This window comes from Prunus mume, linkage group LG8 (genome assembly GCF_029339155.1).
Source record: "Prunus mume cultivar Tortuosa linkage group LG8, ASM2933915v1, whole genome shotgun sequence".
NCBI lineage: Eukaryota > Viridiplantae > Streptophyta > Magnoliopsida > Rosales > Rosaceae > Prunus > Prunus mume.
In genome coordinates this window covers 8,900,021-8,914,489 of record NC_142705.1, presented here as the reverse complement: position 1 = coordinate 8,914,489, position 14,469 = coordinate 8,900,021, and the positions used below count along the sequence as shown (strand labels likewise).

The following is a 14,469-nucleotide window of genomic DNA, read 5'->3' as shown; positions in this document are numbered from 1 at the left end:
AAAAGTGGACTAAATGTTCAAGAAAAAGACAATAAATCTCAATAAGATTAATCAAAATTAGATATATAGGCAAGTAAAATGCGTTACACTCAGGAAATTTGGAACCGACTAAGACGAATCTGGAAAGCGAAAAATATGAGATAGCTGAGGTGGATGCATTCACTGGGAATTTGAGATGGAGCTGACAGCCTGACACGAGGCTCATACAATGTGTCAGTGTGAGTTGATTTTGCAGTCCACTCTTACATATATAAACCGCTTTTCCCTTTCACTTGGTTTCAGACAAACAACAGAAACAAAGGGAGACATCGATAGAGACGTCGGAGAAAACAAAGTGAGAGAGACATCAGAGAAACAAATTTTAGCTAGGCATCAATCATTTCTCGTCTCCACTTAACTACTTCTGAAACCAGAGCTGGTATAACGCCTTTCCTTAACTTTTTTTTTTTTGAGAAATTCTAAGATTGCATTCATAATTCAGTCAAAAAAGCAATTAGCCACAAGAACCCAAAACAAACTAGCCACAAAGGGCGATTACAATAACGGAGTGGTCGAATAACAAAATTAAGACAATCTGGTGCGCCTCCACTAACGATCACACAGGATCGAATAAACTCTAGCATAGGCATCCCAACTAAGATTGCAAATTCAGAATAATCAAAAATAGACAAAGCTTGAAAAAACCAAGCCATAACAATACAAATAAAACTCTCACAAAGGAGAGGTGAAAAGCTCTCACAAAAGGAGAGGTGAAAACTCACAGAGAATCTACAGAGTCTCTATGACTTATTCCGAACATAAAGAAATCGCAAAAAAGATGGTGGTAGAGATCCGACGTCAAAACGCAGGTAGAGATCCAACGCTGAGACGCAATCGCCTATGATGATTGGAGGAAAATCAGAACAAATCACAATCGCCTATGAGAGAAAACCATTTGTCTCTGGAGAAGAGAGGGAGGAAGAGAAAGAGGGGGGAGGAAAGGAAGAACAAGGGCCTCCTCCCCCCTCAAAGTGAAAACGGCTCTAGGAGGGTTTTTTGGGAGAGAGGGTTTTTTTCTCTCCACTTATTCGGAACACCGCCTTTCCTCAACTTTAATTCTCTGAATATTATTTTTATCTAATTTCTGTATCATCTGAGGTGACCTATGCCTTTCTCGGTTGATTGATGATTTTTGTTAATGTCTATGCTATTCTTGTAGCTGATCTTCTGTTTTTCCCTCTTGATTGAGGATTTCGTGGTCAACATATATGTTGGTGCTCTTATCCTTCGTAATTGTTTTGCTTAATGAATTCAATCTCCTTTTCTTGCTCGGCAGCGGGTTGGTCAGTCAGGGGGTCTTACTGGGAGAGGGAAATGGAGCTAGCTAATCTTGCTAATCTAACTGGTGAGTGAGTACACAGAAGCCTATGAGAAGACAATTCACCAGGGCTTTGTGTTGTTCTTGTTGTGAGAATTGGATGCTCTGCAGTGACATAGGATTTATAACACCATGTATATGTGAAAATGATACTTTAGCCTTATAACATATATGATGTGCCATAAGAAAATCAAAACTCCTGCTAATTTCATTGCAATTTTCTTGATCAGATTGAAACCATGAAAAGAGAGAGGAATATCAGCTGACACCTCCAACCACAATGACAAGGATCACATTAGTGCATTGCCTGATGATGTTCTTCATACAATTGTTAACTTGCTGAGTATGAGAGATGCGATACGCACTAGCAAGTTATCACGAAGGTGGAAGAACATTTATGCACACAAGTCCAGACTGGAATTTGATTGGCCTAACATAATTTCGAATTACGCAAACACATATACTCATGGAATGGTTTCCATTAGGAATGTGAGATATTTCCAAAGAAGCACAGAAGCAGTCTTAGCTTCACATTCGGGAACCAAGATTGAATCCTTCAAGGTTCAATGCTGCATTGGAAACGAGCATCCTCGTTACTTCAAAGGCTGGATCAACTTTTCTGTAACCCTTGAGCTTGCCTTCAGTTGTGACGAATTATCGGAGCGTAACTGATTGGACAACAACTGACTGTTATAACTTTCCTACACATCTGCTTCTGATCAAAACTGAGGCATGTCTCCTTGCGTACATGCAAACTGAGGGCAGATAATATTTTTGTTGATCGATTTAGCACACTCACGAACCTTGTTTTGTGTGATGTTTAGTTTGTTGGAGAAGCAGAGCCTCGTCTGTTTTCTTCTTGCTCGAAGCTCGAGTCCTTGACACTGGAAAGGTGCTTGGGTTTTGAAAGCTTGCGCGCTTCGACCCACATGATTGTGTGAAGACGCTCGTGGTGAGGAGGTGTGAAGAGTTAAAATGGATTGGCCTAATTAGGGTAACCAATCTTACCACTTATCATTTTATGGGAGACGTACTCAAATCATCATATCTTCTTCTTTTTTTGACACGTGGGGATCCTAAACCAGGGCCTACTAAAAGATGTGTGTAGGTGTTGATCAGACGTGTGTGACGTGTGTTGATGGTGACACGGATACTCTGGTGGTCCCGCACGTAGGGTAGTAGAAGAAGGTATCGTCTAACCCAATCAGAAGAAGACACATATCTTGATGAAGAAAGATTGAAAGATATTGAAAAATATTTTGGTTACATTATTTTGTGTCTGGTTAAGGTGACGTTGGCTTGGACATGACAGCGACAGGGATGTGAGTGGTCTGGTCCCCTGTCTGTCCCATTTACTAATTACCTACAAAACAATTATGTTGACGTGAAAAACAACGTTAAGCCAGTACAAAATTATAATCCCAGCCGTTACATAATTACTAATTAGCTTTTTCTTCTTTCAATTTTCTAAGGTAAAGATTTTCTATTTTGTAATATTGTTGAATTGTCCGATAGATTTTTTATGTAACAAATATTATATATTTAGGGTTTTTTTTTATTTTTTATAAAGTAATATTCTAAACTAATTTAATATACATAAAGGAAGATCAAGTTCGAGTGCGAAAGAAAAGGTACACTTGGAAACTTCAAAATATTTTGAAATGCAGACAAAATTCATCGCTTTATATATACTAGTTTTACATATATTCATTATATAATCAGAAGTATCACACACATGATGCTTATGTAAAATTACAATACACGGATAAGAGCATGTTTCAGTTTTATTATTATTGATTTTTAATAAATAAAAAAGACTAATGATAGTGGCAAAAGTTGTTGATTTTATCTAGGGGTGGTACTACAAGCTACGTACAAAAGCACTCAAGAAAAAATCAGCAACTCCACTTTAGTCAAAATCCAATTTAGACTTGTGGATGTAGTTGTGGTCCTTTCCCTTCGAAGATCATCATATCCTCCTTCATAGGTGGCTATTGCTAAACAACGCGCAGCATCACTGACATTGAGTGTCGTGTCTCTCGGATTTGTAGTTCCAAATTTGCCTGACATGTTTTGACATTTGACAAGAGTTCCATCTTCTTTCTCTTTTTCAACACACCTTGGGAGCAATGTAGGCTCGTATGAAAACCAAATTTACAAATTGTTAGCAAAGTAAGTGAAATTAAGTTTACAAATGTGCGTTGCATATGTATATATGGATGGCTAGTTTAAAATGGACAGAGAGAGAGGAGGGGAAGGGGAGTCTAGTGCCATGTGTTTTGGGGTGGGGGAGAAAGGGTGAGAGAAGAGAGTCTATTTTTTCTTTATTTATTTTCTTAAAAATAAAAAGACTAAAATACCCTTAAAATAGATGGAGAAATTAATGTTGTTAAAGTCGGATGACAAATCATGAATTTTGAAAAATTAAGATAACGTTTCTCTTAAATTTTTCTTTAAAATAATAAATTGAAACTATGATATAAGTTCATGTGACGTTTTTACAAAAATTCATTTTCTAAAAGAAACCAGAACATAAAGATCAATTGGGGGATTCAATTAAATTCGAATTTTTTTACATTAGAAAAAGAACAAGTACCATTAAACTTATAGCTACTAGGGTGCATGTTCAATTTGGTTAACACCAACCAAAACAAAGTAAAACCCAATTAAAATTAGACAAACAAAATGGGTAAAGTTAAATGACAAAGTTCGATGGTACGGATTATTGGGGAAGGAAGAGTCAGAAGACTGCAACATGTTTAATTTCCATAGTCAGCAGCAGCAGCAGCAGCTGAGCTCTAGTGTGCCTCACGTGTAATGCTGAGTGCGACTGCTACTGTTCTTCTATATATTATCATCATCCGCTTTGATTTTAATTTAATTAACGTTAGTTAATTTAAGTTTAATTTAATCTGCAGACAAATGCAAACCAGCCCACTCTGCCACACTCCCAGACGCAACAAATCGTCAAACTCCAAATTAAAAGCCAAAGCAAACACGCCAACACTCTCTCTCTCTCTCTCTCTCTCTCACACATACCCAAAACCTCAAAACAACACCAGAACCAAAAACAGAGGAGAAAAATAAACCAGAGAGTGATGGGGGATACTCATGATCATTATTACAAAAATGCCACTTATTCTTCTTCACCTTCTGCTTCAGTTTCTCCAGCTGCTGCTGCTGCTCCTGCTCAGCCTCCTTCGACGTCCGACGAAATCTCTCTTTTTCTGCAGCAGATTTTGCTCCGTTCGTCTAGTTCTCTGGCCTCGGTCGCGGCCCACACGGGCAAGGCCCCTCAGTTTTTGTTTTCATCGTCTCCGTCCGTTGCTGCTCTGCCTGATCACCTCAGCCGTCCGTGCCACTCCATGTTTCTAGGGGACGGGATCACGGCCGTTGATTCTTCCGCCTCGCTTATGCCGGCGGGGAATCCCAATGTGTCTTCCTCTTCGTTCGGAGCGAGTGAGAATGAGACGGACGAGTATGATTGTGAAAGCGAGGTAATTTAAGACTTGAAAGTTTGAATTTTTTTTTTGGTGGTCTGTTTGCTTGCTGAGAAATTGTAGGGAAAGTAGAAGAAAATTAGAGTATCATGAAACCTTTTTCAAAGTTTATGGAGCAGAATGCATTTGCTTTGTTTAGTTTAAGTTTTTTATCAAATGAAAGACAGTATTTGACTGAAATAATAAGATGTAATTAGAAACACAGAATAAAAGTTCAAGTTTTTCTTTTTCTATTTTCTGGTAATATGATTTTTTTTTAAGTTTAATATGTTGAGGAATTATAAATTTAGGAGGGTCTTGAAGCATTGGTGGAAGAGGCGGCAGGGAAGCCAGGGTGTGGTCGAAGTTCTTCAAAGAGAAGCAGAGCTGCAGAAGTTCATAATATGTCTGAAAAGGTTGGCTTTTGTAGTTTGAGAACCTCTTTCCAAAATTATTACGGGATTTGAAATTTTCAACATGGGTTTACTTCTTGTTTTTTACGGGGAAACCACGTTGTTTTCGGGTTTTGATGTGTTGGGTTTGTTGGGCAGAGGAGGAGGAGTAGGATTAATGAGAAAATGAAGGCATTGCAAAATCTTATCCCAAATTCTAATAAGGTACATTAAACATACCAAGATGCTTGATTTTGATTTTGTTTGTTTGAGTCATTTTGATTTTTGAGAGAACGAATCGTCTTTTTTGTAATGTGGCAGACGGATAAGGCTTCAATGCTTGATGAAGCCATTGAGTACCTCAAGCAGCTTCAGCTCCAAGTGCAGGTACGCAGCTTTCTTCTTTGCATTTTAGTGTACAGTGAAGGTTCAAAATACTCTTCCTGGTAAAATTTTGATTAAATTTCACTGTGGTCATATCCCAAGATCTCCTCTAAGACCTTTGTTGCTAGTTGTATCATAAAATTGAATCGAGAGAGTGAAATAGGAAAACAACTCCAATGTGATTTGCATGGTTGGAGCATGTGAATGCACTAGGATCCAATATTAGAGCAAAGAGAGACATTGTGGCAAAGTTTCTTGCTGCTCCGCCCTTCAAAAAGTTTCTTGATGCAGTCTCACATGACAGTCTCTGCTCGGATGAAATTTTAGATGTATTAATCCTTTTAGTTTTTGGTACTTGAGTCCAACAAGGGAGCCCTAATGCTGTATGAAATATGTGATGTTTTTGCACCATTAACTGTTTACATCAGCTTGAAGAATCTCTCTTTTTCTTAAAAAATTCCTTTTCACCTTGCCTATGAACAGTATGGGAATTTCTGCATGGAACAAATAGAGAAATGCCAGCTGAACTAGTTATTGTAGCATCAATTAAAATTGAGAGTTTGGTTTTGATTGATTTAGATGTGATTCACATTTCAGATGTTATCAATGAGAAATGGCATGAGTCTGCATCCTATGTGCCTACCTGGAGCGCTGCAACCTGTCCAACTCTCCCAGATGAGAATGGACCTTGGTGAAGAAAATAGGCCTCTGCATTTGGACATGACAGGCACACCACTTATGAACCAGGAATCTCCAACACAAAATTTGTTCCATTTCTCCAACCAATGCACCAATGCAAACCAGTCATATGTACCAGACATGTCAAATGTAGTCAATTCAGAAACCTCGTTTGGGTTGGAATCATCAATGCAGGCTCACTTGGGACCCTTTCAACTGCCAAACTCATCCGAGGTAAAATTATGGCCCTGTTAATAATGCATACAGAGTTAAGGAAATGATACTAAACTTTTTACATTACTCCCATATAAAGGAAATCTGTACGGAGGACATGTTGCAGCATCAACAAATTAATGTAAATCATTCGGAGACGAATCCTTTTGGTGGGTCTCTGATCCGACAGTTCCCATCCCAATAACTCTAACAACATGTATTTAGGGTTCTAGTTTTGGTCTAACATGTATGTTTTTTTTTGGTTGAAAGAATTTGAATTGGGAGCGACAGCTAGAGTTTCACTTTCCTTTAACACACAAGTATCTGATCTGAAAGGCAGTAGTTCTCTGGGAGCATGTATCACAGGAAGAAACCGGCAGGAAGGTCTACTTTTAAAGGCTATGAAACAAAATTTTCATATTGATAGGTAAGCATACCTGATGAATAAGATGTTTATCCTTTCTTCACATAGTAAAGCAGGCGCCGTACTTTTACATTTTACTAGTATGCTCACAGGAAGAAGAAGGGTTGCAAATGATAACATCAAGACTGAAAGAAGGCACACATATGATGCATGTTAAGCTTGGCTACTCTTAACATTTTGGATTTGGTGTAGCCACAACTTGTAACAGCTTTTGTAATTCTCCAAATTGATTAGAGCCTCAATTGCGTGCTCGAATCACAGGCATGCCACAAAGTTAACCTGCAATTGATGAGTTTTCTCTTCAATGCTTTGGCAAGGCTTGTTACTTAATTGGTAGAAGTAGTACAAGGTAGGGATGAGACATGTACGTAAACTCTTATCTTTCCCTTTATTTTGTGGTTCTTTTTTATTTGGAAATTATCTCCTCCTCATATATGAATTATATGAACGTCTTGTTTATAAATTATGACATCAAGTTTTGTCAAAGCTACCTCAAGATTGTGTAATATTTTATTATTGTGAAATTTCATAAATACAAAGGACCTATGTATTGATGACTGAAATTTTCAAGGTTGAGCTTGGATTGGAATAACTTTTTCCGTACTTCAAGTTTTCTTTTCTGGAAAAGTTTTATCAGTCAAATGGGATGTTATTTAAGGTTTTGTGGTTGAACAAGAAAAGTGAATTTCCACCAATAGAAATTCTCTCTCTACATGCGACTGACTGTGGGGTCAAGGAAGTCAAAAATTGGAAGTTTGAATCACAGAACCAAAACAGTCATACGAGAATAATTTATGCCATAGTCAAAGAAAGAAAAAAAGAAAAAACGAGGAGAAATTCCAGGAACCATAGTCAAAATCAGACGGTTTTTTACTTTGCCTTTTACCATATTCATTGTTTTTCTTTCTGAGGACAAGGAGCTTCTGAATTTAACATCTCGACTTTGTGATTTTGGAGCAGATTCAATGAAACCAGCAAATGTATTTATGTTTCTTATCAAGATTCTAGAGAAAAGGAAAGGAAGGAGGATGATATACATTAATTTGTCATGAATGTAGGAGATAAATACTCCCTCACCAGTAGTCTTTTTCCTTTTTTTTTTTTCCCTTTAAAACATTTCCTATTAAGAGAAGCGATAACATCCCATACCACTCCATTTTAGAGGGCAGATATGTTGGAGCGATAATATCCCACATGCTCCTTTATTGTAGGGGCCAAATATCCAATATATCCGCCCCTACTCGCCTTTGTAGGGGCATTGCTCAATTTTTCACCATTAATGAATAAAAAAGGGGGATGATTTTTGACAGGACATATATGAACAAATACATATGGTTCGCATTAGAAGGGGGCCTGCATAAGACAATAGCGACACGTCAAGGTACAGTGGGTCTCCAATGCATTAACATTAGAATTTAGAATTAGATGCCCTCTCTCTCTATCTCTATCTCTCTCGCCACCTGCGTTTCGATGAAATGAAGGCAATCCCTCTTCCTCTTCTTCTTCTTTGGTTTGAACGGTCTTTCTCATTTCAGTCATCGTGAGGCACACGTTGGCTTAATTTCAACTGAATTTACAATCACACACACACACACTCCTATATATATATATAGATATATATATATACACACCCCTATGTACATACACATAATTTACTTGCCTACATAGCTAAGCGGAGAAGAAGAAGAAGAACGAAAACCAATTGAGAGTATCAAATATGGCGGCGAAATCGAACGGTCCGATTGGGGAGCATTCGGGTCGGGTCCTGGCTGGCCCCACCAATCCAATGGTTACGCCTCTGCTTACGGATCTCTACCAGTTCACCATGGCCTACGCCTACTGGAAAGCCGGCAAACATAACGAACGAGCCGTGTCAGTCTTATCTCTCTCTCTACTTACCCACTTACGCTGCCCCTTTTGGTTCCCGAGAAAGTTCTCAACTTTCTCAGCAACCAACAGAGCTTTGCATTCTTTAGAATGATAATAGTAATTTAAGTATGTGACATATCAATTTGTTTCAGGTTCGATTTATATTTCCGTAAGAACCCCTTCGGTGGTGAATACACAATCTTTGCTGGTTTAGAAGAATGCATCAGATTCATTGCTAATTTCAAATTGAGTGAAGACGAAATCGATTTCGTTCGTGAATCTTTATCTCCTTCATGTGAGGTAAACCAATTCTTAAACTTTCATTGTAATTTGCATTATAATTTTAGTGCATGTTTTAGCTTAAAATTGTAATTTTGCATGTGTGTCGAATAGTTTAATAGTTGAATAATTGAGTTGTATTGATGAACTGTAGGATGGATTCTATGATTATCTTAGAGGAGTTGACTGTTCAGGAGTTGAAGTCTATGCCATTACAGAGGGTTCAGTTGTTTTTCCAAAGGTTCCCTTGCTAAGAGTTGAAGGGCCAGTTGCTGTGAGAACCATTATACTAGTGTTTTTTGTTCTTTATAAATTTTTTTGCTTGGTTATTGTCGTCAATCTACTTGTTTTTAGCGTGTTTTCTAATTTATATTTGCTTTATTGTTTCAGGTGGTTCAGTTGCTGGAAACTCCATTCTTGAATCTTATTAATTATGCATCATTAGTTGCTACTAATGCCGCAAGGCATCGTTTTGTTGCTGGAGAATCTAAAATGCTACTTGAGTTTGGTCTTCGACGGGCTCAGGTATCCGACACAAGCTTGGGCTGTGACAAGCTCAACTTTTTCACATTTTAAATTCTTTGTTCTGAATTTCTAAACTGGGATTATCTTCTTAACAAATATGTCTTTATTTTGATATATAGGGACCTGATGGGGGAATAGGGGCATCAAAGTACTGCTACATGGGAGGATTTCATGCAACAAGGTAATGTCTATTGAAAGCTCGGCATATTTGCATTGTGATTTTCATTTGTTCACAATTCTTTTGGATAATTTTGTACTTTTTCATAAAAATTTTACTTTCCTGTATACAATATATAATCATATTCACACAATTGGACGACTGGAAAAATTTTAATTGACTTGAAACTTGTTCATGACCGATGGTAGATGAAATAGGAAAAATATGTATAATCTCCCTTGAGTTGAGACCCTTCATTTTTTAACACTTGTCACATACGTCAGCAGCCCTTTTGTTGTTCTGAGTAAACATCTGGAACAACTTATCTTTATTTCTATATTATGTTTTGACAGTAATGTTGCAGCTGGGAAGTTATTTGGGATACCACTTCGTGGAACACATTCTCATGCTTTTGTCAGCTCATTTATGGTACGCAACTCTTGCAACCTTATTGGGGAGTTAGAAGGAGCAACTTCAAATTCATAGATTTGTGATCTATTCTTTATATTGTCAGTGTGGGGGTGCCCTGGTGGTTAATCCACCCACTACCACAGACTTGGAATATATTCTGCATAACCCCTTATAGGCTTTAAATTAGGATTATCAATTTTGTGCATATCTACAGTTATATAATCAGAGCTAGGGGAGTAACTGGTAAGTCTATTTTACCAATTAAAATACTGGTATCCTTATACTATAAGGTTTTTCATCTTTTAGGAAACAGTTCTCTTCCTTTTTTCAGCACGACGTTTTCATTTGAAACATGAGCATTAAAAATTATATCTTTTATTCATTGAAATCTGAGATAGATTTCATGGCCTTAATGTAATTGAATTCCATCTGATCAGGGAAATTAATAATGTGATATCTTATGAAACCTTAGTAGATTGAGTTTAGTGTCAAGTCCTTGTTCTATGACAGTGAAATATTAGACGTTATGAGCATTATATTTTCTTCATCATGATTTTTGTGCCTTTATATGTGAAGCTATTCTCTGTCTCATTTATACAATGATTTGCAGAGCCCTGACGAGATTATAGATAAATCACTTCGTAGCAGTGATACCCAGAGCACTTGTGAGGATTTTGTTAGCCTGGCGCAGACTTGGTTAAGCAAGATTCAGGTGTTTGATTTTTCTCTTTAGATAAAATCTGTATGCTTTTTTAATGTTTCTCAATTGCGTGTTCTCTCATTTCTTCTTGGGTTCTAATTTCTTTTACTGATTAAGTTAAATAAATTTGTGCCATTTAAATGGCGTATATGTTCATAGACATTCAATTTTAGTTGGACTACTAAACCCTTTCAGTTTTATCAAATATGTATGTGTATATGCGATCTGCGATCCTATTGTTAGTTGTTTTACATATTTACTAGGATCTAAGATGAGTACAATCAAATCTTGACAACACTTACTCGTCTGTGCTTTGCAGTGGTCGAATTCATTAAATGGCACTTTTGGTGAGACCAATCAAAGTGAGCTAGCAGCCTTCACGTCATATGCATTGGCATTCCCTGATAACTTTCTAGCTCTTGTAGACACATATGATGTAAGTAAACATTATGCAGCTTACTTCATAATGTTTAATGGTGTGGTTTTTGAACACTGTTTAATGATGTGGTTGTGGACCACTTATACTTTTATTGTCCCAGTAAAAGTGAATCTTTAACAGTATGCCTTTCATTCCTTACCAGGTTATGAGGAGTGGAATCCCTAACTATTGTGCTGTTGCTTTAGCACTCAATGATTTAGGGTATGTCGGTTATCAACAGTGATGAATTATGCTCTCTTAATGTGAATATGAATGCTGAATGTTTTCTTCCAAATTTTAATATTGTGATGCCATTTTTATAACCATTCCATAGAGTAATGATATCTACTTGATGATTTTAGTATTGTGCATTGGTTGTAAATACAGATCACTACAAGTTGCAATGTAACGCCTACCTAGCAGCCCATGTGGTAGTTTATTTCTTTTTAAGAGGTTAAAGCCAATATTAATTGCTTAAACATTAAGATCTTAGGCATGTTAAATCTGTCCCGCTATCTCTTAATCATGCAGCTTATTTCTTGGGGTTGTTTTGGTTGCATCATTGGGTAAATTTTCCCTTTTAGAAGTGATAGAATAACCACAGTTCTTCCAGAAAGCTGCCTCGCACTATTACATTAAACTTGTATTTCCAATTTTTTTAGTTACTGTTGTGACATCATGCTAATCTGTGCACTTGAAGACTCTTGACGTAATTGATTTGATATTTTTAGACAATCAACTAGTTGCATTTGTAGCTTTCATTAATGAGTTAGATGATGCTATGTCCAGGTACAAAGCAGCCGGCATTAGGTTGGATTCAGGTGACCTAGCATATTTGTCTTGCGAGGCTCGGAAGATTTTCCATACCATTGAAAAAGAATTTGGAGTACCTGGGTTTGGAAAGACGAATATTACAGCTAGTAATGATCTCAACGAGGAAACTTTGGATGCTTTAAACAAACAGGTAATGATTCTGAAGTTATGGGGCTTTTATAATGTATATTCGCTATGGCTTCAGAACTGTACATAGGCATTTGAATGCTGGTTTTGTTTAGTCTTGATATATAACCTTCAAGTTGTTTGTCTTTAGAGATTTATTGCTACAGGAGGAAATACATTTTCTTGGACTCAAATGTCTTAATTAGATTAGTCTATTTTCTGTGTAGGGTCATGAGGTTGACTCATTCGGAATTGGAACCTATGTAGTTACTTGCTATGCTCAAGCCGCCTTAGGGTGTGTTTTCAAGCTTGTTGAGATAAATAATCAACCTCGTATTAAACTTTCTGAAGATGTTACAAAGGTATGGTCATACTGTCAACAAATTTCCAGTCAAAAGATTCAAGATCAAGCGGAGGTTTCTATTCCACTACCATTCTCTTTTAGATTATATTTTTTTTTTTCCTATTTTAGGTATCCATTCCTTGTAAAAAGCGGAGTTACAGATTGTATGGAAAAGAAGGTTATCCCCTGGTAGACATAATGACAGGGGAAAATGAACCACCTCCAAAGGTATCTTGTGAACTTGCCTCTGCATGAATTACACCACATTTTTCTCAAGATTATTTACTAACTCAATGTTGTCTTTTTCACTCCATGTGATGATCACTGGAATGATGAAGCAGAAAGTCTCATTTTATTTATATTTTGACATACAGGTTGGAGAAAGAATCCTGTGTCGTCACCCTTTTAATGAATCAAAGAGAGCATATGTGGTGCCACAGCGTGTTGAAGAACTTATGAAATGTTTTTGGTCTGGAAGCCCAGGTACACTTTCAGGATTTGTCATCATCTTTGGAAATAGAACAATAGCGGAACATGTGGCGTTGAGCACTCCCCTCCCATTTTCTTTTTGTATTATTGTGGTTATGACATGAGCATCAAACAAATGCCAAAACAATTCAATTCTTGTGTATACATAATGTCTAAACTCAGATTCTTGTTTATTGAAGGTGGAATAAGAGAAGATCTGCCACCATTAAAGGACATCAGGGACCGCTGCATAACACAACTAAGGAAAATGCGTCCCGACCACATGAGGAGACTAAACCCAACACCGTACAAGGTACTTAACTGAATCAACTGATAAATCTCTACTGAAACTATTCTCACCTCTCAGTGATTGAAATTTTAATGACAATTTGTTCGACGCTAAGCAGGTTAGTGTGAGTGCGAAATTGTACGAGTTCATTCACTTCCTGTGGCTCAATGAAGCACCTGTTGGGGAGTTGCAGTGAGTATGTAGCAGCAAGGGGTTACATGAAGCAGTATACGTTCTTTTTGTTTTCTTAGCGCAAGCGATGTTTGAAGTTAAAGTAGTTCCTTTTAAAGTAGTCAAAGCATATACGCATGTCCAAATACATAATTTAGCTGACTTGTGGAACGCTAGTTTATTTTTTCCTTGTTAATAGAATGATTGTTGCTTCGCCTCATGTTATTTGGCTGACACTGCAATTCATCATCCATTTTGAATGAGATTCAATAATTAAATAAATATAAATAAAAAAACACAAAACTTTCCATTTATTTCGTGGTTGGTATTTCCCTTTTTTGTCTTTTTCAATTTTATTCTGATGATATGAAGGCCTACTCAAATTTTCAGCATCATTAAGTCAGTTCGGGTCCCTAATCGGACCAGCAAGAAAGCTGAATTTTAGTAAGGACCTGGTGGCCTGCCCCGCCCAATTCATCTTGCCTATGCTTGAGCAGGCTTTGACTTGATTGTACTGGTCAATGGGAGCAGACTTGAATGAAATGTTTAGGCTTAATGAAGTTCATGAGCAGGCCTGGGTTGAGAAATTATGTTACATATTTAAAGATTGGTTAAAGACAGTTTATTAGGCCATCTCTAGCCATAGGGCTAAATGTAGTCCAGGGCTAAAAATTTAGCCCTCCAAAATATTAATTTTTTAAGGAATAGTGCAAGGCTAAATTTTTCTATCTCCAGTCATGTAGGGCTATATTTTAGGGCCTTCATATTTTATTATTTTGAAATGGGAGTGAGTCTTTAATGATTAGTTGTTGAAAAGCATGGATGGGGCCCATTATAAATTTGGCCTATGCCAAAACTGGGTTACATTTGACTTGGTTGAAGAGCTAAAGTAAATGTGACCTCCAAATTTGGCTAAAATTTTATTTAGCCCATATGGAGATGGGTTTTGCATTAATTTAAGGCTATATTTGGG

At 37.1% G+C, this 14,469-nt stretch overlaps 2 protein-coding genes and 1 pseudogene across 7 annotated transcripts; all 3 read left to right on the top strand.

Moving 5' to 3' along the window:
* The first annotated feature begins 1,600 nt into the window (after positions 1 to 1,600).
* LOC107881731 (putative F-box/LRR-repeat protein At5g02930) lies at positions 1,601 to 2,691 on the top strand (annotated as a pseudogene).
* Positions 2,692 to 4,299: 1,608 nt separating this feature from the next.
* Positions 4,300 to 7,413, top strand: ALC (basic helix-loop-helix (bHLH) DNA-binding superfamily protein). Of its 6 annotated transcripts, none has more exons than XM_008243256.3 (8): positions 4,312 to 4,854; positions 5,148 to 5,252; positions 5,388 to 5,453; positions 5,550 to 5,615; positions 6,210 to 6,524; positions 6,604 to 6,673; positions 6,774 to 6,930; positions 7,009 to 7,413. In XM_008243256.3, the coding sequence occupies exons 1-8, from the start codon at positions 4,456 to 4,458 to the stop codon at positions 7,082 to 7,084; spliced, it is 1,254 nt and encodes a 417-aa protein (XP_008241478.2). In that variant the 5' UTR covers positions 4,312 to 4,455; the 3' UTR covers positions 7,085 to 7,413. The 6 variants fall into 6 exon arrangements, 4 of the variants coding, with proteins under 4 accessions (XP_008241481.1, XP_008241478.2, XP_008241480.2 ...); XM_008243258.3 differs by having other exon boundaries at positions 4,314 to 4,854; positions 7,020 to 7,413; XR_016122613.1 differs by lacking the exon at positions 6,604 to 6,673 and having other exon boundaries at positions 4,300 to 4,854.
* An 861-nt stretch (positions 7,414 to 8,274) lies between these two features.
* LOC103339902 (nicotinate phosphoribosyltransferase 2) lies at positions 8,275 to 13,810 on the top strand. The gene is made up of 16 exons (XM_008243254.2): positions 8,275 to 8,408; positions 8,596 to 8,799; positions 8,949 to 9,096; positions 9,230 to 9,349; positions 9,466 to 9,600; positions 9,720 to 9,781; positions 10,111 to 10,186; positions 10,779 to 10,880; positions 11,188 to 11,304; positions 11,450 to 11,508; positions 12,076 to 12,250; positions 12,453 to 12,587; positions 12,698 to 12,796; positions 12,943 to 13,051; positions 13,237 to 13,349; positions 13,444 to 13,810. The coding sequence occupies exons 2-16, from the start codon at positions 8,645 to 8,647 to the stop codon at positions 13,519 to 13,521; spliced, it is 1,683 nt and encodes a 560-aa protein (XP_008241476.2). The 5' UTR covers positions 8,275 to 8,408; positions 8,596 to 8,644; the 3' UTR covers positions 13,522 to 13,810.
* Positions 13,811 to 14,469: the final 659 nt, after the last annotated feature.

What these genes read in the sequence shown, in the direction of transcription:
- ALC (XM_008243256.3), top strand. Translation starts at nt 4,456, where the DNA reads ATGGGGGATACTCATGATCATTATTACAAAAATGCCACTTATTCTTCT. An exon ending in TTCATAATATGTCTGAAAAG is followed by an intron (nt 5,253 to 5,387) that starts GTTGGCTTTTGT and finishes TTTGTTGGGCAG; the next exon opens with AGGAGGAGGAGTAGGATTAA. An exon ending in CAAAATTTTCATATTGATAG is followed by an intron (nt 6,931 to 7,008) that starts GTAAGCATACCT and finishes ACATTTTACTAG; the next exon opens with TATGCTCACAGGAAGAAGAA.
- LOC103339902 (XM_008243254.2), top strand. Translation starts at nt 8,645, where the DNA reads ATGGCGGCGAAATCGAACGGTCCGATTGGGGAGCATTCGGGTCGGGTC. An exon ending in GAGTTGAAGGGCCAGTTGCT is followed by an intron (nt 9,350 to 9,465) that starts GTGAGAACCATT and finishes TTATTGTTTCAG; the next exon opens with GTGGTTCAGTTGCTGGAAAC. An exon ending in CTCTTGTAGACACATATGAT is followed by an intron (nt 11,305 to 11,449) that starts GTAAGTAAACAT and finishes ATTCCTTACCAG; the next exon opens with GTTATGAGGAGTGGAATCCC.